Raw genomic sequence first — 24,955 nt, forward strand, 5'->3', positions numbered from 1 at the left:
ATTACTAGCCTTCCCATTGGCTGAGTTACTCAAACGTCGAACCTTGCGTGCTTGCCCACCTAATTGGTTGGCTGGAGAGCTATTTGCGCATGCTCCGAAATGCTTCCTGCAAGGATTGGTGCAGTAGAAGGAGCCGACGTTCCGATTGGCTTCTCCTGAGAAGGGAGGGGACCATGCTGAGCTTTTCGAATTCAATTGAAAGGGTTGCGGTTGCTGGGATCTCTGGTGTGCCCGGAGGCTACGTTGACATGTCCTTCCCCAAGGCCCCGCTTAAGCGCTTCAATGACCCTTCTGGTGCGTATAGGGAGAGCCTGAGAAATCTTCAAGTGGGGAAGCTGCTAATGACTAATTTGGAGTCGGAGGCCAGGGGTGTTACTCCTTTTCTCGTGACCCAGATCTGCTGCCTTCTTTCATCAGAATCTAAGCCTGGGGAGGTAGCGATGAGAAGTGAGTGGGTGGTGAGAATGGGACCCAGAGGCCCTGACTTTCTTCTGGGTTTGTACTACTTGAGAGAGAACAAGTAGAGAGCTATTCTTAGCTTTCAATGAATTGTACCAGAGATTGTGAGGCTTGGGTATTAAAATTAACTCTGCCTTTCTTCTTGTGGCTCTCAAAGTCATTTTCCACCTCTGAGTTTCAGTTTATTCAGGTGTAGCCAGAGATTCTTGACTCTGTGTGTATGTGTATGTGTGTACATATACATGCGTGAATATCATGAACTCATTTGGCACTCTGATGAAGCCTATGGACTCCTTCCCAGAATGTTTTTAAATACATGATAAAATATGTAGTATTACAAAGGAAATAAATTGAAATACAGATATCAACTTCCCCCAGTATTTAAACATTTTTATTTAAAATTTTGAATTCCAAATTCTACCTCCCTCCCCTCCTCCCTCGCTGAGAGAGTAAGCAATCAGATATAGGTTACATAGGCGCAGTTATGCAAAGCATTTCCGTGTTAGTCATTTTGTATAAGAAGACTCCAATCGAAGGAAAAAATGAAAGAAAGTGAAAAATAGCATGCTTCAGTCTATATTCAATCAACATCAGTTCTTTGTTTCATTGTTAGTCCTTTGGGATTGTCTTGAATCATTGTATTGCTGAAAATAGCTGTCATTCACAGTTCTTTATTGAACAATATTGCTGTTACTGTGTACTGTGGTCTCCTGGTTCTTTTCAGTAAATTTCAGTGGGAAGTAAAGAGAGCTTGCCCAAAGTGGAATGTTTCAAGAAGTAGGCCTTGAAACTAGGTGGCAATGTGTTTAGAGTTGATGCTTAGCTGAGAGTCAGAAAGTCCTTCAAATAAGTCCTCAGTCACTTACCAGCAATATGAGCCTAGGCAAATCACTTAACCTCTTTCTGCCTCAGTTTCTTCATCTGTAAAGTGGGAATAATAATAGCACCAACCTCAGATGGTTGTTGTAAAGATAAAATCAGATAATGTAAAGAGTTTTGCAAACCCTAAACTGCTGTTTCCGTTTCATGGTGTGTTGTGGCGGGCACCATCTCAAAGAATTCAGAGTCAGACCACTTCTAATCCAAGTATAGGCATTTATTGAGGATTGACACCCTTCAGAAGGGGGCTAGGTTCAGAGAACTACAGAGGAAGCAAAATGGATCTTTATAGGATAAAGAGGCAATTACATAACAGAAATTGTGAATATTTAAAAAAACAGGAGAGATTTGTCAAGGAATTAGGCAATAGGGAGGGTTTGCTTCTGTAGTTTAGTGGTCAGATATCCTGGTCCTGCCGCCCTCTGATTGGCTAGCTATTGTGGTCCTATCTTGGGCTAAATGGATGATGTGATTGTGGTTGAGTACAAGAACACACCTGTTCAAATACGTGAATTGGATCTAGGGGCAGTGGCTGTATTGAGTCTGGGGGCCTATGGTGTGGTTTAAAGCCAGATTGTATGGTTAAATCAGGACATGCCTGCTGTTCACTGGGGCCCATAAGAAAGTTAGAATATCGGGACTAGGGGCAGCTTTAGGGACCATTATTATAAATGGGTACTTCCTCACTGAAGTCTTTAAGCAGAGGCTGGAAGATCATTTGTTAGAGGTATTATAAATATGTTTATATATTATGAATACTATAAATATAAAAGATTCCTTTTCAGGTATGGAGTGTAGTGGATGACCTTTGAAGTCCCTTCCAACTCTGAGATTTTAGGATTCTCTGATGTTCTCACAAATTGCTTTTTTTCCCCTCTCCCTTGGAGAGGATTGTAGTTTTTCCTTGTCATCTCACTAAATGAAGATCACCTCAGTGTTTGAAAAAAATCACATAATATAAAATGCATGGTTTATTTAGTTTGTTTATATTTAATGACTTTTCCTTAATAGATCTGTCTGAGGAAGAGTTGTTTTTCTTACAGCTATGCTTCTTATGTTAGAGATGCCCAGGGCCCAAAGGACTGTTAGCTTGCTGGTGTCACATTTCTTTTGGTTTAAGTCTTCATCTACCAACTCCCTCACTTGTAAGCATATTTGCCACAAACTAGAACCGACAGCTATGGGTCTTTTACAACAATCTGAAGTGCCACAGCAAGTCCTCTCTAATGTCCTTGTATTCCATAAAGATGTCTCTGTTTCAAGGAGGACTTGTGCTCCTCAGTCTTGAATAAAATAGTTCTCTATGTTTCTCAGTACCAGCAAACAGCTGCCATTTTTTTTATATGAAGAGAAACAAGTGAGCAGTGTCATTTTATGAAGGCCATTTTTGCTACAAATCATCTATTCATTTCCCATATCTTATCCTATAAATATGATGAATAAATAAAACATGGATGTTTGATTTTTGTTATTTCTAGGCTGTGCACCATCTCCAGGAGCTTATGATGTCAGAACTTCAGAAATACCAAAAGGACCAGTATCATTTGAGAAATCACAACGATTTAGACGTGGTCAGGGTAATAATACCTTCCAAAATGAAAGGGACTAGTTACATACTTTTATGCATTTTTTTCACATTTTCCAGTCTTTCTCACTTGTTAATGTTTTTTTTCCCTTCTAAAATTACTTTGTATTTGCTTATCTGTGTACAAGTTGTTTTTCTTTCAGTAGAATTTAAACTCTTTGAGGATGGGGGATGTTCCCTTTTTGCATTTGCATCCCCAGCCCCTGGGATAGTTACTTGAACATAGTGGAACCACTTAATAAGTGTTTGACTAACTGAATAATAACCTAAAGTTTTACAATTTGGAAACTGTATTTTACCGAGATGTCTGGGTATGTCTGAAAACTAGACATTAAAGCTGTAGGCAGTTCTAATGTACAAAATTGAGTGGATTATGAAGGCTTAGATTGCTCTGTATTTAACATTTTATGAATGTAATTAGGTACTAAAACTAGCCTGTAGTCTAACCAGCATATGAATGCAGATGAAATGATTTTACCTTCTCATAGTCACCCTTTTCCCTGACTTTCATTCCTAAAAGATTTAGTCAGGATACAATTAGGAACTATAAATAAGAAGAAAAGATAAACTTTTGATTAAGGATTTTGAATTTTTATTCTGTATCAAAAAGATTGTTAGGCTGCTACTTTGTATTTATATTTTAAATCTAGAATAAATATCTAATATTTAAAATATTTAGAATCCCCCCACTGTTGAGTAATGCATTATCTCTGTTTATATTTAAACTTAAATTTTTATGGCAGCTTCTATGGAAAATCAACAAGGTCTTAACAATGACAAAGATAGGCCCACACCCACAACTGGGAAAAATCTGAAACCTTTGAGATTAAAGGTAAGACACTTTATATGTTAGATACAAACCAAATAAATAATGAAAGACTATCGTTGCCTGACTGAAGTAGCCTGTGAATGCATGAAAATCAAGAAAACAGTGAGAAATATATTCCAGTCTTTTTTTTTTGGTAAAGGCTTTTTGTAAGTTCATAAAATGATTTTCTGTTTAAGGCCATCAGTACAAGTTCTGTTCCAGCTAAGGTCACGTGTCTCTTGTTAAGATGTGCTTATTAATTCCAAATGGTCTCAGTCTTCAGTTGTTTTTATGCAGTGATTGAGATTTCACAATTCTTGCTGTTCCTTTAAAAATTGTGGGGTGGTGGTAACAATATTTGTATTCTAAAACTGTAGTTATGAGAGCCTGTGTGTGTTTCGATCTATGTACATATATGTGTATCTGATATGGAGAGAAGGAATAGGTGGTATGTCCATACATGGAACAGGATCTAGTTTAAAGTATATAGTGAAAGTCTAATCTTCTGCTTATCACTAATGAGGTATAAGGAATAGAGGATGCTTAATGTAAGTTCTGTAGTTATTTGTACATGCAAGATGTTTAGCTCTTACTGAGGAACACAATATGACAGTGGAAAAAGTGCTGGACTTTGAGTCTTTTTCAGATCCTGCCTCATCTACTTGGTGTTGAGGGTTGTAGGGATGGCAGGCCTCTTCTTTCGAGATTGCTCCCCAGGAAGATGATTATAGGGGTAAGCTGGAAGCAGAGCCTGTAGCCTGGGGAATATGGCTATTCTAGGGCATTTGATGGGAACTTCTTCCACCATTTCCATGGAAATCTTAGGGAAGTGGAGGTGGAGGTGGTTTGGCCCACCTGGCATGTAATAGCCCCTTGTAATCCTCAGGGTAAAGCTTGCTGCTTCATTTAGGTTAGCTTCTCTGTGCTTGCGGTAGCATTTGGTGGTAGCCCCCTTTCTATGGATGTTGCGCCTTTGGATTATAGAACATTGATACAGAAGTCTACAGTGTAGAAAAACTGATTTAAAGAATCTTTAGTTCCTGGAATATATTTTGTAAAAGTAAAGAAAGTGTTGATCCATATTCCAAACTGAACCTATTGCTTGACTAAAGACTAGTCTTTAACCATCTTAATGCAAGTATTACTAAGAACTCTAAACCCCCTAAGTAGTGTCTTTTGTGAAATCAAAAGGTTACTGGTAATAGAGAAAGCAAGTCTTGATACTTTTTCTTCCATTTCTGGACAGGTAACCTAGGAACAATTATGATTAGGTAAGATATTAGGAATCAATGTTGTCGTTTACCATAATTTAGAGTAGAAAAAAGGACCTTTGGTTCATGCTTGAGTTGTTTTACATTCTGTTCATGTCCTTCTCTAGATTGGCCTTAATTTAGTCTCTTTGCATACAATTTATTGTTGCTTGATATATTTTTTTTCTTTAATGGCAGATTCTATCTCATTCTCAAAATGTGTTACCACCCTGAGTTTCCTAATTAAGAACATCCTTTATTCATAGGGTTCTACATTTTAGAAAACAGGTTGTAATCCCTCTGCACTAGAAGCTTAAAACCCTGAATTTTCGTAAGGAATTCCACTTGTAGGCTTTCTTGGTATAGGGAAATTTTCACCTCCAGCACAAACCTGTTCTAGAATACTCTTCTGTCTTTCATTTATTGTCTTTCTTCCAGTTTCATCCTTAAGTATCCTTGGAAATACTTTGCTTAGTTGGAGTTCTCACCAAATTGCACTGTTGCTTCTCACTTCTGATTTTACAATGAATAATTTTTTAACTCCTTTCAGATTTATAGTTTTATTTAAATATTTATATTATGTTGATTTTTGATTTTACAAGTCAGTGATCTGGTCTATTCAAGTTGATTTAGGAATGATTCATAACAGTAATGAGTCTTTTCCTGTATGTTAAAATCAATGTCATTACTTTATGTTATTTGTTACTCACTATGTCCAGTGCATTCTATTTTTTCCCCCACATTTATTCTTTATTCCTGAACCATATTCTCCAGTGTATTTCTTTTGGCCATAGACCTTTGCATTGAAGACACCCATTATCAAGTATATATTGATCAAATTTGGAGATTCTTACCTAGTTATATGTTGAATTCCTCTACCTCTTCATACTTTGTAAAACATGTAGCCACATAAACGGCAAATGTTTTCATAGTAGTGTTTTTATAAATATTTAACATGAGCACTTAAATGCAAGATAACCAAATGCACATGAAATTATGTTTGGACATCTAATGAAACCAGCTCTACCAACGTCTTTACTTGCCATTCTAAAGTGAATCTGTGAACCATCTCCTTCCATGTAGCTGCAGTTGTATCTTCTGGTTTCACTTATGGCAAGAAAGTCAAGATCGAGAGGATTCCATTCCTCCAGGAATGTATCTACTCACTGACTATTGAACATAAATCTTACATTTAGAATACCAACAGCTAAGCTGTTATAAAAAGTCTCTGAACAGTATACTTCTTAGCTTCTCAATCTTCTGTTCTGCCCCTGGCACTGTTGAAATGAGAAGGGGCAGCGCAGGACTAAAGGTCCTTTTGAAGTTTTCTTTTTTTCTTGGGTCATGGTGACCAAAGAATTCATTACCTGGCCAGCCGCCTGATGATGAGCTGGATTGCTGCCCCTCAGAATGCAGGCACAGGCTGTCACTGGCATCCTCTGCAAAGTCTTGTGAAAGCTTGTGCTTCTGTAGCTTTGCTGACACAGCTTTGAAGAACCCAGGCTTACCTCTGTCATGGTGGAGCACAATGAGTTCCATAGGTACAAAATAAGTCCGTAAAGTCAATTTGTCATAGATTTTTAGCCTCATAAATTATGCTTACTATTTATTGCATCTTTTGATATTTTAATAGACAGAATCTCAAAGGGATATTAAAGAGCTGAAAAAGCTGAAGATGCAGGAGAAAGAGGTAAGAAAAATATATTTTCAGTTCTTTAAATGTAAAATAAAGTCTATTTGAAAAATAGATTTTTATTAATATCTTTTGCTTTTTACATTACCTGGATTTTCTCCTGTATTCTTTCCCTTCCCATTCCAGAACAAGACTGGAAAGGAATGTATAGAAGAGGGAGAGGGCAGGGTAGAAACAAGTTATGAAGGGTTTTGAATACCAAATAAAGGATTTTATATTTGATCCCGGAGGAGCCATTGGAGTTTATTGGGGAGTGGGGGGAGGGAGAAGAGGAGAAGAGATACATGGTCAGAAATGCACTTTAGGAAGATCACTTTGACATCTGAGTAGAGGATAGACTTGGGTACAGAGAGACTTATGTTAGGGGGATACCAGCAAGCTATTGCAATAGTCCAGGCATGAGGTGATGAGAACCTGTACCAGGATGGTAGCAGTGTCAGAGGAAAGAAGGGGGTATTTTTGAAAGATGTTACAAAGGTAAAATCAGCAGGCCTTGACAATAGTGTCGATGAGGCAGGTAAGAGAAATTGAGGAATAGAGGATGACACCTAATTTGTGAGCCTGGGTGACTGGATGGATAGTGGTATCCTCAAGAATCATAAGGAAATTGAGAAGAGTGGAGGACTTGAGGGAAAAAGATAACAACTTCATTTTTGTACATGCTGAGTGTCTATGGGTATCTATGGGATGTCCAGTTTAGATATCCAGTAGGCAGTTGGAGGTGTGAGACTGGAGGTCAGCACAAGAGGTTAGGGCTGGATAAGTAGACTTATGAATTATCAGCAGAGAGAGATGGTAACTGAATCCATGAGAGCTAGTGAGATCACCAAGTAAAATAGGATAAAAAGAGAAGAAAGCCCATGACAGAACTCTCTGGATCACTCAAGATTAGTGGGCATTACCTGGATGAAAATCTAACAAAGGGAACTGAGAGTGGTCAGATAGGTAGAAGGAGAACCAGGAAAGAGTGTCACAAACACCTACAAGAAAATATCAAGGAGAAGGTGATTGAAACTACAGAGAGGTCAAGAAGGATGAAGACTGAGAAAAGACCGTTAGATTTGGCAGTTAAGAGATCATTGGTAACTTTGGAGAGAGCAGTTTTAGTTTAATTATGAGGTCAGTAGCCGAACTGCATATAGAATTAAGGAGAGAGTAAGAGGGAAGGAGATAGAGGTACCTATTGTAGACAACCTTTGAGGATAGGGGAGACACGAACATGTTTATAGTTAGTAGGGAAGTAGCTAGTAGACAGGGAGAGATGGAAGATTAGTGAGAGAGTGGGAATGATAGAGTGGGCAGTCTACTGGAGAATATGGGATGGAGCATCATGTAGAGGTCTTTGCCTTAACAAGAAGGGCTATGTCACATTGGACAGGCTTTATAATTGCAAAGGGCCTCTGTATTGTATAAGATATGGACTCTTTGTATCTAAGTATTAACACAATATCTTTTCCATAGTAACTACTCAGTAAATGTTTATGATGTAGCTATTGTTTCAGTGACTACTGATAAAATACCATATGTATTTAAGAAGTTGACATCAATGACAGCCCTAAAGTTAAAGAAAATAATTTTCATGAGATGTATTGATTCAAAAATACTTTTGTAGGCTCTTAGGTGTTTGAAAGCTTATGGTTGAACTTTAAGAATAACAGCATAGCAATTATTAGTATGAGAGCTTTTTGCATGATCTTATGTGTAAGAAAATTTTTTAAGAATATTGGAGTAGGTGGTGTCATATAATAAAAAATAAAACCTGAATTAGACACTGGAATACCTGCGTTCCAATTCCATTTGAGCTACTATCTGTATGACCTTGAAGTTATTTCTCCTCTGGTAGTATTTACTTAAAATTATCTCTTAAGATCCCTTCCAGCCAAAACAGTCTATGTACATAAATATGTGGGTATTGAAACTGCTTAATTGCATCTAGAAGTGAGACCTTGAATTCTAATAAATTCTCCTATAAGATTACTTTAATTGTTAAGTCCTATTGGGGGGAAAATGTTGATTCTGATTTGTTCAAATTGCTGAAAATAACTTTGTAATAGGTAAGATACATCTAAAAAGAATATATGTGTGGGAAGTTAGTACTAGTTGATTGAAATAGGTAGAATTTAGATTTTATTGGTTATGAAATTCAGTTTATGTCCACTGTATATATGGAACTTATTTTTCAATTATTCGATTCTAGATACGTGCCCTGGTGCAAGAACGTGCAATACAGGATAAACATCTTCAAGATTTGGAAGCAGAGTTTGAAAAGATGGAAGCAAGGCTAAACATAGCAGTCAGAGAGAAAACATCTCTCTCAGCAAATATTGCATCTTTGGAAAAGCAGCTTATTGAATTAACTAGAGCTAATGAACTACTAAAAACAAAGGTATTTAGGCCTTACATTTAAGTTCAAATTATTTTTGTCTATGTCAACAATGTTAGTTGCAAAATCTTAGTACTAAGATTAGTCAAGTATAAAAGCTGCTCTAGTAGTAGTCACTTTTCTTATTTTTATTTGTTTAAAAATAGAGATTTTAAATAAGTTTATTGGATATTTGCATTAGCTTAGGAATATCCATGCTTTACAAATGAAAAAATGTATTTATGTACCTTGGAAGATTTGGGTTTTATAAATGCTAGGAAAAAAACATTTTTAATGGTTACACTGGCACATGTATTGTAACCTGTAAGACACATTGTGGCAACCATTATTAGTAGTTCCTTCCTCTAAAACCCACGTCCCCCAACTTAAATAAGGATGACTATGAAGACTGTAAGGATTTCGGATCAAAACATAATTGGTCTGTTATTTGTTGAGCAGCTACTGTGTGGAAGACATTGCTAGGCAGGCAGTGTGCTTTGAAATTAATACACATGCTCATTTTTAAGATTATAATTTATATCCTAATTTTGCTTTTTTTTCTTTTTGAGTAGGTAATGCTATTTATTTCTTAAGCGTGCATAAATAAAGTATGTGATAATTTTAATTTATATAGCACTTTAGAGTTTACAGACTGTTTATGATATGTTAATTCATTTGGTCCTCACACCAACTCTGTCAGTTAAGTGCTATTATTACCTTCATTTTATAAGTGAGGAAACTGAGACACATCGATGTTAAGTGATCGGCCCAGTTGATAAGTGTCTGAAGCAGAATGGGAACTGAGCTTTTCTGGACTTCAGGGCTCACACTCTATCCATTGTGTCACCTAACTACCTCACTATCATAATAGTTCCTTGCTTAATGTATACATCCATTTGTCCTTCAAATAGTTTTGTTCTGGGATATATCAGTCTTTATCTGGTCAGCGTCCCAGGTGCCTTTCTTCAGCTTGGGAGACCTTCCTGGGAGGGAGTAGCATGGTAGTCAGGTACCTTCCTTCATGCCCTGGCCATTCTTAGACTTAAGGGAAATTTAAAAACAGCACCTCTTGGAGCAGAGAGAGCCTGATCATTACAGCCTCCTTATTTTACAGATGAGGAAACTAAGGCCCAAAGTGCCTAAATGAATGGTCCAACTTTACCAGACTGGTTGGGGACAGAGCTAGATGGTGGACCCATCTTTAGTTCTTTTCTGTTTTACCAGATTTTGACAAAAAATTACATTTCTTCTTCTCCTTTTTCTCCTTTTGAGTGTGTTACTAATAAAAGTATTTGTTTCCTCTTCTTACTGTGAAATTTTAAAAATATTTTTCTTGTTAAAAAGCTACTGATTGATTTTTTTTCCCCTTCTGCTACTGATTCCACATGGGCCAGTGTGCAAAAAGAAGGAGAATTACCTATTTATGGTTACAAGAGACAATTATAGTTACAGGGATCATATGCCATTACTGAGTAAGTGTGATAGCAAAAAGCAATTTAAGGAGTTTACTAAAATGATTTTGAAAAGCTCTGTTCATGTTTTAATATTTTTGAAAACTGTTAACAGAGTCAATAAACCCTTTCCTATAAAAATGCTTATAGATAGAGGAAGGTGAAGATTTGGGCTACAGCTCTCTTCTGTTTGGATTTTGGAACTAAAAATATTTATATCCCAAGTTTGTATAATATAATCTCTGATTAGTTGGAACCAAGCAAAAATCACTTTAGTTTGTCTATATGTCTTAGAATCCTCATTTTCTATATTAGGCTATGCAAATTAGAGGTTGGATTTTAGGTACCCCAAGAGGGTTATTGTATAAAGAAGAATTCTAAGAATTTCTTAAAATCATCTTTTATTGAATGATCTCAATACTACTCCACTAAACCTTGATCCAGGTTGGCTTTTCTTTTACATGCGTGTTTAGAGCTGAAGTGGGTATTTGGAATCGATTATGATTTAAGGAGGCAAACAGGGCTGATCTGGATTTTAAACAGAAGAAGCCATAGCACAGGGTTAGCCATTGCCTAAGCAGCCTCTCACCAACACACCAAGATGTTTAGTAGTACACGGGACAGACTAAGGAAAGGATGCGGCAGCCTGTACAGTCAGTAATGGAGTGTTGGCAACATTCCTGACATTTATAACAGCGGCTTACCGTCCCTATTGCGGTGTAGTGGAGAAGTGTCCACCCTGACCATAATGAGGTGGGCAAGAAACTGCCATGTGACATTTAATTATTCTTTGTAGCTGAAATGCTTCTGAATGTTTAAATTGTTTTTAGTTTTCTGAAGATGGCAACCAAAAGAAAATGAGTTATCTAAGCTTAGAGTTAATGAAACTGAAGAATAAGATTGAAGCAAAGAAGAAGGTGAGTATTGTCTTCAGGCCTGTCCTGTTAAGAGCATGAGAGCTTTTTCCTATTACTGACTGCCATTTTATTGTTTAGAATGTTCATGAACAAGAAGGGATGGAAATCAAACTGCGTATGGCACAAAAGACCCTTCATGATTCTCAAGAAAGCCTGGCACAACTTGAGGAAAAACTGTAAGCTGATAAAATAGAATCTGAAGGCTTTGTCTCTTATGATTGCATAATGTGCCTGTCTAGCATAATGGGCAAAATTAATTTAAATGAAAGCCTCCATTGGACTGTTTTTCACTATTTCTCTACATGTTGATGGGACTGTTGTCAGTATTTCCCAGACTCACTACTTTCCACTGGAATACTTTTCCACTCTGTTGATTTGTAAACTTATAGATGGAATGGTTTCACTACTGTTAAGATCCATCTAGAAGGTTCAGATTTTGCTGGAACCAGTTTGATGACCTTATGAATAGCAGTTCTGACTCTTATAGATGCATAACTTACTCCAGAGGTTCTGAATTTAAACGGTTCAAAAGGTTATCCATTGGTCTTAGATCATAGCCTGACAATTTATGTAATTTTAGAAAATCTTTAATTTAAAGCAAAACTTTAAGTTGGCCGTAATTTTTATTCAGACTATATTAAAATAGCCTGTATCCCACTATTTTTTTGTAGTGTTACTACAGAAAAAGAAACGATTGAAGAAAAATTAGAAATAGAAAATCTCTTGGAATATATTACAGAAGTCAGGTAATGTAAATGTCTTCTCAAGTGTTTCTTATTTGGGAAAATATGAAATAATATCTAATCAAACTTGTATTTCTTCTAAATTTGTTTTAATGAAGCTCTACATCAGATCAAGTGGAGAAATATAAATTGGATATTGTCCAATTGGAAGAGACTTTGAATCAGAAGAATCAAGAGATTTTGATCCTTAAGCAGTCTCTGGATGAAAATATGGATGTATTATCTAAAAAAATTAAAGACTTGAACAATAGATGTCAGATTCTTGAAAAGCAAAAAGGTACAGTCAGTTATTCACAGAAATGATAACTTAAAATTGTCAAAAAAAAAGAAAGGAAGGAAAAAATAATACATAAAGCTACAATACTACTTAAACTAACTGCAAAGCTGAATGATCAATGAAGTAAAATAAATATATCTTACAGGTTCTTTTTTGAAACCTTTAAGCCTCTAATAATGTTAATTCTCTGCTGGTAGTAATGGCATAAATGGCTTGAATGCAATTCATTAAAACTGCTTAAAAACATACAATTCTTGATTTTCTGGTGGGGTGCTAAGTAAAAAACTAGATTTTTAGTCTATTCATTACAGCATTTTTCAAGCCCGTGAAATGTTATAATTATACATATATATATATATATATATAAGAGTATATATATACACACACATACCATATATACTTATATATACTATACATAACTATATTACATTACTGTAATGTAATGTATCATTAATTGAATTTCACTTTTTCTGACTTTGGTCATTTATTCTTGGCATTAATATCTGTAGGAGGACCCCTTTCAGTATTTTAAAGAAGTTTTTAAAAAAAAAACCTTCTGTTAAGAATTTTAATGTATAATATGATATTTGTCAATATTAAGTAATTTTTTCCAGAATATTTTGTCATTTTAATTAGTACTAGAGTTGCATTTCTTTTCAATTACTGAATTATGCAGACTTTTTTACTTCTCCCCTATTTGGTCTGAACCAGTAAAAATTTACTATGATAATTGTTTCTGAAGACGAATGGATAATGTAGTTCATGAAGAAACAGGTCAGATAATTCAGATATTTAAAGCAGTTGGATTTTTAAAAAATAAACACATATGTTTAAACAGTAAAGAGAGATCAATGGACTATTAATGTGACACTGTATTCCTTCAAGTATAATGCTTTATATAGTTAAAATGTTTTAGAAATGTCTTTTTATAGGGGAACTTGTCAGGCAAGACGAAGAACGGGAACAAAATCTCAATGCTGAGATACTAAGTTTGAAAGAAAGATTAACTCTAGAAAAACAAGAAAATGAAAAGCTGGAACAAAAGCAGACAGAAACTGATTTACGTCTGCAACAAGAGCAGGTAAGCTCTTGCTTGTTCTCCAAGATGAATGCATATAGCTCTATTAATTCTTAAACTTAGTGTTTATGTTGCTTGATTCTACCTTGACATGTATCTCTCAGTTTTGGTTTACTAATATATAAGAATAATTTGAGATGATGTTGTTTGGTCATAGGAGTTATCTTCTAGCCTTAACCAGAAGCTTTGTTTATATCAAGAGGAGTTAATTAATGAGAAAAATCTTTTTCAAGAAGAATTAAAAGAAGCATTGAGTGAGCTAGATAAATTGCAACAAAAGGATGAGCAGGCTAAAAGGCTGGTGAAGCAGCTGGAACAAGAGAATACATCCAGAGCTAGAGAGCTGCAACTCTTGGAAGAAAAGCTTAAAGGGTTTGTAAACGCTTTAGTTTAATTTTAAAGTTGAAATTAAAAATAAAATAAATATTAATTCTATGTCTTGATCCTTTTGCTTTACAAATTTTAACTGTGATCTCTTGAGAAAGAGGCAAGTTCTAAGGTTATTTGGTTTCTTGAATAATTTGTATAGAAAGAACACAGGCCTGGGAGTTGGAATACCTGAGCTTTAGTCCTATATCTGCTGCTCACTAGCCTAGGCATCTCAAATCACTTGACCTAACTGGGCTGAAGTTGCTTCATCTGTAAAATGAGAGGCTTGGACTAACTGATTTCCAAGGTCCCTTCTGGTTCTAAAAGTATCGAATTGATGGGAGGATCAGGTTGTAGGTTGTTAATGTCTTTGTTTTCTTATGTTCTTCAAACACATTTTGTAATTGAAATGTCTTCTACTGTAATTTTATTTTAGCTCTGTCTAGTTTGCCAAATGATTTTTGTTTAAATAGTGAGTATATTTTCAAACTTAAAAACTTTTCTGTTTTGGTATTGTCCATTCTTAGTATTTTAAGAAGCATGTGAAACTTTTTTTCAAAAGGCAGATTTTTAAAAGTTTTTCATCCCATTCTTGGTTTTATAGCTATTTTTTTCTTTAAGTCCTTGAATAATAACAATGCCTAAGAAAAGTTACTCTTATAATGACGCCAAATAACCTTGTAATAGTTTGAGAGAAACGTTTTCAGTGAAACATCTTTAAGCCAAGTGTTTCTTTTTTGTCACTCTCAGTCTCCTGCATAATTGAGCCCTAGTGATTGTTCTTGAGTGTCTCTCTTTGGCAAAAAACAAGTGTAATTTTTTACCTCTCCCCCTCTCCCACCCAGGAAACAGGATGAAATTGAGAAAAGCAAGGAAGCATACAGTCAGGCCTCTCTGCACTGGCAGGAAAAGTACAACGATACACTGCAAAGTCTTAAAGAAGTCATGGCTGAATTTGAAAGGTATGTTGTCCACCACCTAGTTCCTATGATGCACCTTATGGAAAACCTTATGGAAACATAGTGTTGAAAGTTGAACACTGGAGGAGTGACCTCCCAACTAATATTAACTTTAGGATATTTGAATTTTTAGTTGTCTCAGCATACAATTGTTTTACAATCCTTCCCCTTCTCTATCTTATGTGCATTAAATAGATTTTGAACTATGGAAGCTGGTGGGATAATAGCTTGTCAATGTACAGTGGTTAAAAGGAGTACCTTGGTGTTTTGTTTTTGTTTTGTTTGGTAAAGCCATAAAGGATCAGTGACTGAAGAAATGGTGGATCTTAGGTATGAGAATTCGTCACTACGGAAAAAAGCTTCTGAGGCAGAAAAAACAATTGAGCTTGTTCAGCTGCAAATGTTGGAGGTTCAGCATGCTAAAAATAAAAAGGATGAAGAATATGCCAGGTAGGGCCACCTACACACTTAATTACCATAGGGAGGAAATGCTAAGTACCATACTTACATAAGCCTTATTACATTTCATTAGTATTTCAAGACAGCTATAATATCATTGATGCTGTTCACCTATTTGGATTGAAACTCCTTCATGTCTTACTAGATGGCTTCAATAATTTCCATGATGAACCCAGAACTCTACTAGAATAGTAGAATCCATGTTTCTTTCTTCATAAGAGAGGCATTAGGCAAGATTTAATTAGGGACTTTTGTTGTTATAAATCAGTTCGTTCAGGCAGTGAATTGCTGTACATGCTATTTGGTAGGTATAAGATTTTATTTTGCTTTCGTGAATTTTAACATTCAATTTTTATAGTAGTTAAAATCATGGATATGCAACTTTCAGTTTCACGTGAAGGACTAGAATATTTATTTGATTTTATATCTGCCTCAAATCTAAGGTTGCTTTTAGACATGCAGAATAAATTGGCACTTAAAGAAGAAGAAATAAAAGAAACAACAGCTTCTTCTCTAGAACAGATATCTGATTTACAGAACAGATGCAAGCAACAAAGTGAAGACTTTAAGAGACAAGCTGAGATGGAAGAAACAAGGTAATACCTTGCAACGCTTCTATTTCTCAAATTAGAACTATGTTACTTATTGTTATTTAGTCTTTTTTCCTCTCATTTAGCAAAACTGGAGAAATGAATATGGAATTAACACAAGAAGTGAAAAAATGGCGTCTCCTTTATGAAGAACTTTATAACAAAACAAAGCCTTTTCAGGTTTGTCCACTATAAATTTAAACAATTACTTTTGATTGCCTTAGAAATATTTAATGCCAGTTAACTTAGAACTGACCTGAGCTCTCCCGAAGAAGATTCGATACCTGTCATAATGTGAAGTCTGTTCTCTAATGTGACTTCTTATTAAAAGAAGTATACATGATACTGTCATGCTTAAATCTTTTAAATTAGCCTTGCTAATTTTTATCTTTTAAAAAAATTGGTTTAGTTTCTGTTTGTCATTTAAAGGTATTTGTTTTGGCCTAAGAATAGAGAAAACTGAACCTATAAGAACTCAGTAACTGTGCTTATATTTTTAGCATTATCATGATATAAGATGTGCTGGAATAATATGTTAACATTTAATTTCTAAGGTTTAGCTGAATATGTGTACATGTGAACTTGAAAATTCTGACCTTTAAATTTTTCTCTGAAAATCTTTTTTAGGAACAATTGGATGCATTTGAAGCAGAAAAGAGCGCTTTATTGACTGAACATGGCACAACACAGGAAGAACTGAATAAACTAAGTGAATCCTATGCTAAGTTATTGGGGCATCAGAATCAAAAGCAAAAAATTAGACACGTCATGAAATTAAAGGAAGAAAATAACCAGCTCAGATTGGTTTGTCAGTTTAACATTTCATTCTTGCTTTCATTCACAAGAGTAACAAGACTCTCCCACAGAGCAAATTCATTCCCCAGTTTTTGAAAACAGAATTACAGAAATTTAAATGGAATCATAGACTATTAGAACTGGAAGTAACTTCATAGGCCACGTCCCTTACCCTTGTCATAAATCCCCACCTCAGCGTGTTCCATCATAGTCATGCAGCTAATATATAAATACCTCTGCAGATCATTCCATTTCTGGACAGTTTCAATTGTTAGGAAGTTTTAAGTTTAGTTCAAATCTGCTTCAAAGTAACTCACTCACTGCTTTTCGTTTTGCTGTCTGGGTCCAAACAAATAAGTTCTAATATTTCATCCACATAATAATTCTTTAAATTTTGGAAGGGTGCTAAAGTTCCCTTCTATCACCTCCACCCCTCACATCTCTCAGATTTTTTCTTCTCCAGGTTAAATATCCCCAGTTCATTCCATGAACTTTTTTAGCATGATTTCCTTTTCCTTCCCCTCTTCCTCCTCTTCTTACTGTACTCTAGCTTTTCACTGTCCTTTCTAAAATATGGTATCCCAAACTGAAAAAAAGTACTGCAGGTATAGCTTGTCTGATCATATCACAGTAGAGAAAGAATATAATCTCCTTCATCAGACATTGGTTCTGTTAATGCAGCCTAAGATTTCATTAGGTTTGCAGGTTCATCATCGTCAAACTATTGACATGTTGCGTATGATGTCCACCAGAACTTCTAAGTCTTTTCATGGAGACTTATTTTTTGATATTACACCATAGCCTTTACTTGTGCAGGCTTTTTTTTTTCTCTAAAGCTGAAATGCAGAAATTTTACATCCATTTTTATGACCTTTCATCTTGTTGGCTTCAGCTTACCTCTCCTGCCTATTAACCTTTTTGTTTTCCAATTCTTTCATCTAGTTTATTAGCTATCCCACTTACAGTGTTGTGTCATTTTCAGATGTGATAAGAATACCATCCATGCTTTTAGCCAAGTCACTGTCAAAAATTTAGAACAGAACAGGGTCCAAAACAACTGTATAGCATTTTATTTCAGATTAATATCTATCCAATAGTAGATAGATCCATCCAGTCAGACAGTCTTATACCCTCCTAAATGTATTATCATTCAGCCTACATCTTTCCAGTTTGTCTACAAGGATGTCATGAGACACTGGATTTCAGAAAGACATTTAGCATGTATACTTGAAAGAAAGGGAATGTAGTAGTAGAACGAACATTGGACATAATGTTGGAAAACCTGGGTTTAAATCCCAGCTTTGATACTTTTTACCTGTGCATTTACTATTAAGTCACTAAACCCTTAGAATCTTAATTTCCTCTTCACTAAAATGAAGGAATTGTGGACCCTTCCAGCTCTAAATTTTGTGAAGTGTGTGTGTGTGTGTGTGGCTGCGCGCGTGTGTTCGTGTTCATATTTTTCCCATGGTGGCCCTCCTATCCAAAAAGGAAATGAGGTTAGTCTGAATGACTCTTAGTGATCACCTTACCATAGTTTTAAATAACCTGTTTTAGTATTTTACCAGCAATTGAATTCATCCTTGCCACCACATCGATGCAAGTGTCTGTTTTCTCCATTTTATAACTTGGGTATCTTTCCATTTCCATTCTCTTACTTCAGTCCTCAGAAGTCACCGGCAGTGGTGTAGCTGTCACACTAGCAGAGTTTTTGAGTACTCCCTGACATAGTTTATCCAGCCAGCTCTTTGACCTGACTTCAGTGAGAACACAGTGAGGAAGTTCCTCTCTTAACTTGACTTGGATTTCAATTTACTTTTTAACTATTTCGTTCTATTGGAAAACATCCTCATTAGCAAAATAAACAAATGCAGGGATCACATCCTGAAATGTTCAGTGTTTCAGATTACCGTGACATTTTTACGGTAGAAGAGCTTTATCTAACTGTATGAGGGAACACTAGGCAAGATGTCATAAATATTTCTATTTGCATAGGAAAGCCTTTAATGTGACTTATATGATAATTGGCGAGCGGAGTAAGGAAAACATTTCTATTCTGAGATCACCTCCTTTTAGGATCATAGGATTTGGATTTGCGAGGGGTCTTAGAGATCATCTTGCCTACACCATTTTTTTTCCTTTTCATTTTATAGTTGAGAAAACTAAAGTGAAGGTAAGTGACTTACTCAAGGTCTTACTAGTAAGTCAGTATGGCCAAAGCTGAGACTCAGATCTGACTCCAGATATTTAAGTGACCATCCTGAAAATCATCTGTCTCAATTTAGTTACAGCTAGGCCAAAAGAAAAATAAAGACGCTTCCAGAGTAATTCATAATTTATCATCAGTCTTAAATATTTTGAATGCAACAATGATCTGAAATCTGTTTTTAATGCATCCTTTAAAATGGGGGTTCTTAACTTTTTTGTATGTATCACGGACCCCTGTGGCAGTCTAGTGACACTTTTGGACTCCTCAGAATGTTTTTAAATAATTGAAGGAATGTTAATTTCTAGCTAGAGTAAAAATGTATATTTTCATTAAAATTGATTTTAGTGATAATAAAGAGGTAATTTCTTCCCCTGTCTATGTTCACAGATACCTTGGAGTCTTTCTGTCTCAAGTTAAGAACCTATGCCTCAGAAACTTTGTACATTATTGGCAAGTGATATTTATAGCACATCTTTATTGCAAAATAAAAATTACTGGTTATTTACTTTTTCTTTATTTAGGAGGTTTCTAAACTCCGTTCTCAGCTGGCTAAGGAAAAACAAGCTGGGAAAAGGCTTCAGAAGCAAGTGAATGAAGCAAAAGGTTTTAAGAGGTTTGATCCTTCTAAAGCTTTTCAGCACGAGAGTAAAGAAAACTTTACTCCCAAAGTGCCTTTGAAAGAAGGTAAGAAAAGGTCAGTTTTGCTTGGCTTAACTCAGAAGTAGTACCTGCTGAATAAAAAGGATGCTCCTTGTTGTGGGCACAAGCCTGCCAGAAAGAATTTTATGAATTAAATTGTTATAGCTATTGCTGCGTAGAGACAAAGGTCCAAAAATGGGCAGAACTTCCCCTTGTCTTTGAAAGATTCTCTAACATAAACTTTTGGGGAGTTATCATTTATGATATTCTCAAACAATAAACAAAAATGCCACAGTCAGGATTGAGAAAGGGCTCAGAGTTTAGGTAACAGTCTCAGAATGATATCCTAAAATCATTTTAATCGTTCTTCAAGTAGTCCATTCAAAGGTTCTCCTTTGCACTTCATAAAAGGAGAACTCAGGATATTTTTATTAAATGAAGTAGTCAAAGACTTAATTTGATCATTCCCCAATTGGGCATTGAGAATGAAGGAACTGCTCCCAGGTGGATCAAAAGTCTCTTTGCCCTTGTCTGTCCATCTCTTTAATTCGGTCATCAGAGAGAACAGAATTCTTCCATGAACTCCTACTCATTTTCCTCAAAGTTTAGTGCAGAGCATTGTTTTGGAATAGATTATAAAGAATGACCAATGATTGTTTCCCAGATGACAATAATGACTTCAGTATAAAGTATTGTCTTAATATTATTTTGTAAGCTGAAACTTAAAAGGGGGGGGTTGGGCCATTTTCTTATGTTGTCACTCCATATGTATGAAGAGAGATTAAAAAAGTTCCTTTTTATTCTGAGTAAAGGTGAGGTTTTTCAGTATTGTTAATCCTTTTTTTTTTGTATACTTATCAGTGAAAAGTATTCTGTAGGGAACACTTTGCATTCCAGTTGACTTAGAGAAGAAAGGAGCCATATTGAGAATGCTTTACAGATTCACTGATTTAGAAAACAGACAAAATTCTAGTAAGCCCTAGGAATAATATACTTTGTTAATTAGTTATAAAGACTGAGAAACTAATTATAATAATTATAGTATAAACCCATACTTTTTGTATGCTGATATATTTGCTAATGATTCTTCTAGGTAACAGAAAATGCTGCTGAGATCCTATGGAGTTTCTAGAATCATGAGAGAAGACATCACAGATAATCTATAAGAACTATTTATAATTTATTGGTTTTTGGAATATTCTCAAATTTCTGAGATTTTAATGATGCTGATGATTTAATAATTCACCTATATTTAGCTCTATGAAAAGTATCCAGTATTCCATCAATCTTGACTCTTTACATCCAGAGATAATGTCCCATTTTAGTTTTCTTTAACCTTTCCATGCCCCTTTCCATTCATACTCTCTCTGCTGTAGTACAGTAGTCTCTACAGTTGATTTCCATGCTTCAGTTCTCTTTTTCTGCTTTGAATTTTTTCTGCGTACTTCCATCAGATTAGTCTTCCTCTAAAAAAGTTATTGGCATTATGTATTCTCCCAGCAAAATCTGCTGCATTGTTATTGCACTTTTGTTAGTAACCAAAAGGGGAAAAAGGGACAAAAATTACAATACTGAATTTATTATCTTGTGTGATTGCATTTAGACTGAACTACTACATTAGGGCTACATTGCAACATTTTGAATAAAAGCTCGGTATGAGTTTGAGAATTTTAAAATAAGGAGACTTAGTCATTTTCACCTATCCCTTTCAGTTCCTACATTTGTAGCACATGCATCTCCAAATGAGTGATTATTTGATAATCTAGTATCCTTTCCAAAGAGGAGGATGAAGAAGAAAGTCCATTCAAAAGATTTACCCATCCAAAAGTGACGACTTAGAGGATATTCTTTCCAGCTATCTAGAGACTGGTGGTATGTGCTATGGTCATTCACTTCTGTGTTCAAATTGGAATGATGGCATAGCAGTTCTCATATAAAGTGCCACATTTTTCCCTTTTGTATGGGAAAAGTTACATCTCTGATGTGTGTTAAAAATGCTTTCTCCTTGGAGGAGGGTGGAGGGTAGGAGAAGGTCATCCAGCACTGATTGGGAGCAAGGTATTATCTACGAACTTCCAGATCTATACTTTGGGAACTTTGGGTGCAGTAATTGAGAATCATGAGGACAGAAGATCTGCATGCTTCCTCATTTCCTCAAGGTTGGCTAACAAGATGTGTACAGTTTTATCTGATTTTCTAGTGGTTATAGGGCCATTTTGGCCCCAGATGGATGTTCCTCTATAAAACTGTAATTAAAGAAACTTCTAGGGCTAGTTTCAAGCTTGAAAGCCAAAGAATGCAAGAAGAAATTAAAACTAGTTAGATGTTCTAGGTATTAGTCAATTAATCCATGCATACCTTTTCCTAGGGAGTTCTGCCCTGAATGTTTGTCCAGTGCCAGAAGAATAGCCTTGGGTTTCCAATAAGAATCTGAGACCTCAGATAAAGATGCTGTTTTCCCTTGAGTTTCACATATGAATGTTAGCTCAGATGCTAAAAGAAATAGAAGAATAAACTTTAATACACTAGGATTTTAATTGGAGGGGGGAAATAAGGGGGGAAAGAAGCCTTTATTTATTTAGCTTTGTATAAAGGTATGTACATGTATGTATATTTTTTCCTAGCAAGAAATATCTATTTGCATTTCCCTTAGGAAGGATGGCACTTGGAGTACTTCTAAATATATATGTGTATGTGTGTGTATGTGTATATGTATATATACATATATATATATATATATATATATGTAACTTTATATACATCTGTATAACAAATGTCATGGAAACTACAAATCAGACCATTTAATTGGATTGTTACAGAATATTAATGACTGTAATTAATTGATTCAAAATTATTTAATGTTTCTTACTCTATAACTTTATTTTCCTTTTCCCTTTTTATGCATTTTAACCTAAACTTCTGTCAAATAAATATCTTTTTATGAAAGTCATTAAAAAAAGGGATAACAAATATGATTAACAAAATCCATCTCTTTTGTATGTCTTCTGTTTCTCTACCATATGCAAAACTGCTACCATATAATGCTTAGTCATGGGTGGCATGAGATGTATTTAACTTAGATTTATGGATAAAATAAAAATTCACAAGTATTCTATAACTTTTCTCCCCCTTTTAGTTATCTGTCATCCTCAGTCTTGAGACTGTATCACTTTGTATTTTGAGTTGATATTATGTGGGTAGGTGACTTAACTGGCATTTAAATTACAATGAATTTTTTCTGAATTAAGAGCAGGTAAATATTTCTTTGGATTAAAAATTTTGGAGAAATGTGGCAAAACTTGTCACAAATAAATGTTTGACATTTTGATTTAAAAACAAAAATGAAAACAGCCCCAAGTAGTTTGGGCCCATAAGTGGTAGGCTCATAAGAAAAATGTTAGTGTAAATATTAGACATTCAAAGCTCTTGACAAATATGAAGTCAGCCTACAGTTAATTGGGAAATAGTTTGCAAATAAAAGTACCTTTTTGGAAATTGGGGAATTCAGAGTATTAAAATTAGAGAATCCTTTTTCATTAAATATACTTACATTGCTGAACATTTATTCTTAATGAACATTTTAATTCTAGTTAGCAGTAGGAATATCAAGAAATATGACGTGTCATCCTCAATATTCCTTGACCATTTCTTCTTAAACTGAGAGTAAAGATATATCTAATGAATTTCACTCTCGTATTGTAAAAAGACAAGTCCAAGTTTGGTTCTGACGCAGAGACGTGTGACCCTGGATATAGATCCCTGGACCTCTCTGCCTGTTTTCCTGTCTGTAAACTAGGGATAACATCTGCACTGTCTTTCAGACTGGTGAGGATAGGAAGCCAATACATACTAGGCAAACGTGAGCTACTGAACTTCATAGGGCCTTGTCTCCAAAAAGCATACTTGGAAAAAGTTCCACCGGTGATGGTCTCATGGAGACGTTTTCTTAATTAAATTTCTTTTACAGCTGTTACTTGAGAACAAATTTAGTTACTGTTTTGGAACTTTACCAGTGTAGAAGTGGCCGAACACAGAAGGGCTGCATTGCTATAACGTTATTTCACTGATGTGTCTCCCCTTCTGGTGGTGCCCATCACAATCCATCTGTGCCTTCTCATCCTGCACAACTTTTGCCCATGCCCTTCTGTCATTTCTTCACAGGGGCCTGAGCCAGTTCCCTGAGGACTTTCTCGTAATAGTACATTGGTGTCAATGCAGCATCCAAGCTTTTTTTTTTTCTTGCTATGTGACCAGCTCATTGCCTTTTCTGATTACATATCTGACATATTTTGTGTTACTCCATGCATAAAATTATTTGTAATGTGCTGCAATTGATGCCAATCATTTGAGAGACCTGCAATTTTGATTCCATAGCATTGTGGTTAATCCAAGATTCACTGCCATATAGTACCATGAGAAGAGTGTTGGTGTTTAAAATAAAAAAAAAACAAAATGATGGGTTTTTGTTTCTGGTTGATGCTTAAAGTCATTGAAAATGCTATGAATTTTCCAAGTGCAATCCAGCCTTCTTTCTCTTATTCATTTCTCTGGGGTTGATGGATCGTGTGTTTTGTTTTTAAGCCAATATTGTCATTTCTAGCTAGTTCAGAAATAGCAACTGAACAGGAATAGCAGCTTTATAAACATGTAGAAATATTTCTGAAAAGCTGAGATGTGTAACACTATTTAAGAGACAATTGAGTTACAAGGGAGGTACATAAGGCAGGTGGCTTTGCCCTGGTCATAGAAGGAAATGGAATAGAACCTATATCTAATGTGTTAGGATGTGATTTCTTAAAATCTTGGAATTAAACGATCCTATTTATGAAATAAGTAGCATCTCTTCCTTATATTTTAGCATTTACAGAAATAAACACTGCAGGGTATTGGTTAGAATGATAACTCCAAAACTTAGACACAGGGGTCCTTTATGCTTTTTTGTGTCTCAGACCCTTTTGGCAGTGTGGTGAAGCCTATCAGTCCCTTCTCCGAACATACAACACACACACACACACACACTACAAAACTGGGCATTTTGTACTAATAGTAAAGAGGAGAGACGTTTTTATATACATATGCATGTGTGTCCTCTTTACTTTTATTCGTTAGTACAAATTCAGGGTTTAGAACACCCAGACTTAAAAACAACTTTTGTTTTCTCAAACACATAAGAGGTCAGGAAATGCCAGCAATAACAGTTCTATCTCACTGTGTCCTTGCCACTGATGGAGAAAAAAGTAGATTCCAATAATCTGAGTTGGGGCTTCAGAGCCCAACTAGAAACAAATTTCCTCTACAACATGCCTGAAAAGTGTGACAACTTTTGTTTAAAGGGCTCTGGTGGAAGGTAAGGGGGGAGGATATCCACTCCCTCCTTAGCCAGTCCATTCTACTTTGGGATAGCTTAAATATTTGGAAAGTTTTCCTTACAAA

The 24,955-nt window shown here is 35.4% G+C and overlaps 1 protein-coding gene across 1 annotated transcript; it reads left to right on the forward strand.

The window, feature by feature from the left end:
* The first annotated feature begins 136 nt into the window (after window positions 1–136).
* Window positions 137–24,355, forward strand: HMMR (hyaluronan mediated motility receptor). The gene is made up of 18 exons (XM_020992382.2): window positions 137–294; window positions 2,817–2,915; window positions 3,667–3,755; window positions 6,615–6,671; window positions 8,872–9,060; window positions 11,318–11,404; window positions 11,483–11,580; window positions 12,076–12,150; window positions 12,246–12,424; window positions 13,357–13,505; window positions 13,660–13,874; window positions 14,717–14,833; window positions 15,122–15,280; window positions 15,733–15,885; window positions 15,966–16,059; window positions 16,507–16,683; window positions 19,405–19,567; window positions 20,616–24,355. The coding sequence occupies exons 1-18, from the start codon at window positions 174–176 to the stop codon at window positions 20,633–20,635; spliced, it is 2,241 nt and encodes a 746-aa protein (XP_020848041.1). The 5' UTR covers window positions 137–173; the 3' UTR covers window positions 20,636–24,355.
* The last annotated feature ends 600 nt before the right edge of the window (window positions 24,356–24,955 follow it).

Source organism: Phascolarctos cinereus, unplaced genomic scaffold, assembly GCF_003287225.1.
Source record: "Phascolarctos cinereus isolate Bilbo 61053 unplaced genomic scaffold, phaCin_HiC Scaffold_2;HRSCAF=192, whole genome shotgun sequence".
Lineage (NCBI taxonomy): Eukaryota > Metazoa > Chordata > Mammalia > Diprotodontia > Phascolarctidae > Phascolarctos > Phascolarctos cinereus.

Bases quoted from the DNA above. Each gene is read 5' to 3' on its own strand.
- HMMR (XM_020992382.2), top strand. From the start codon at position 174: ATGCTGAGCTTTTCGAATTCAATTGAAAGGGTTGCGGTTGCTGGGATC. The intron at 12,151-12,245 runs GTAATGTAAATG...GTTTTAATGAAG, and splicing joins GAATATATTACAGAAGTCAG to CTCTACATCAGATCAAGTGG. The intron at 12,425-13,356 runs GTACAGTCAGTT...GTCTTTTTATAG, and splicing joins GATTCTTGAAAAGCAAAAAG to GGGAACTTGTCAGGCAAGAC.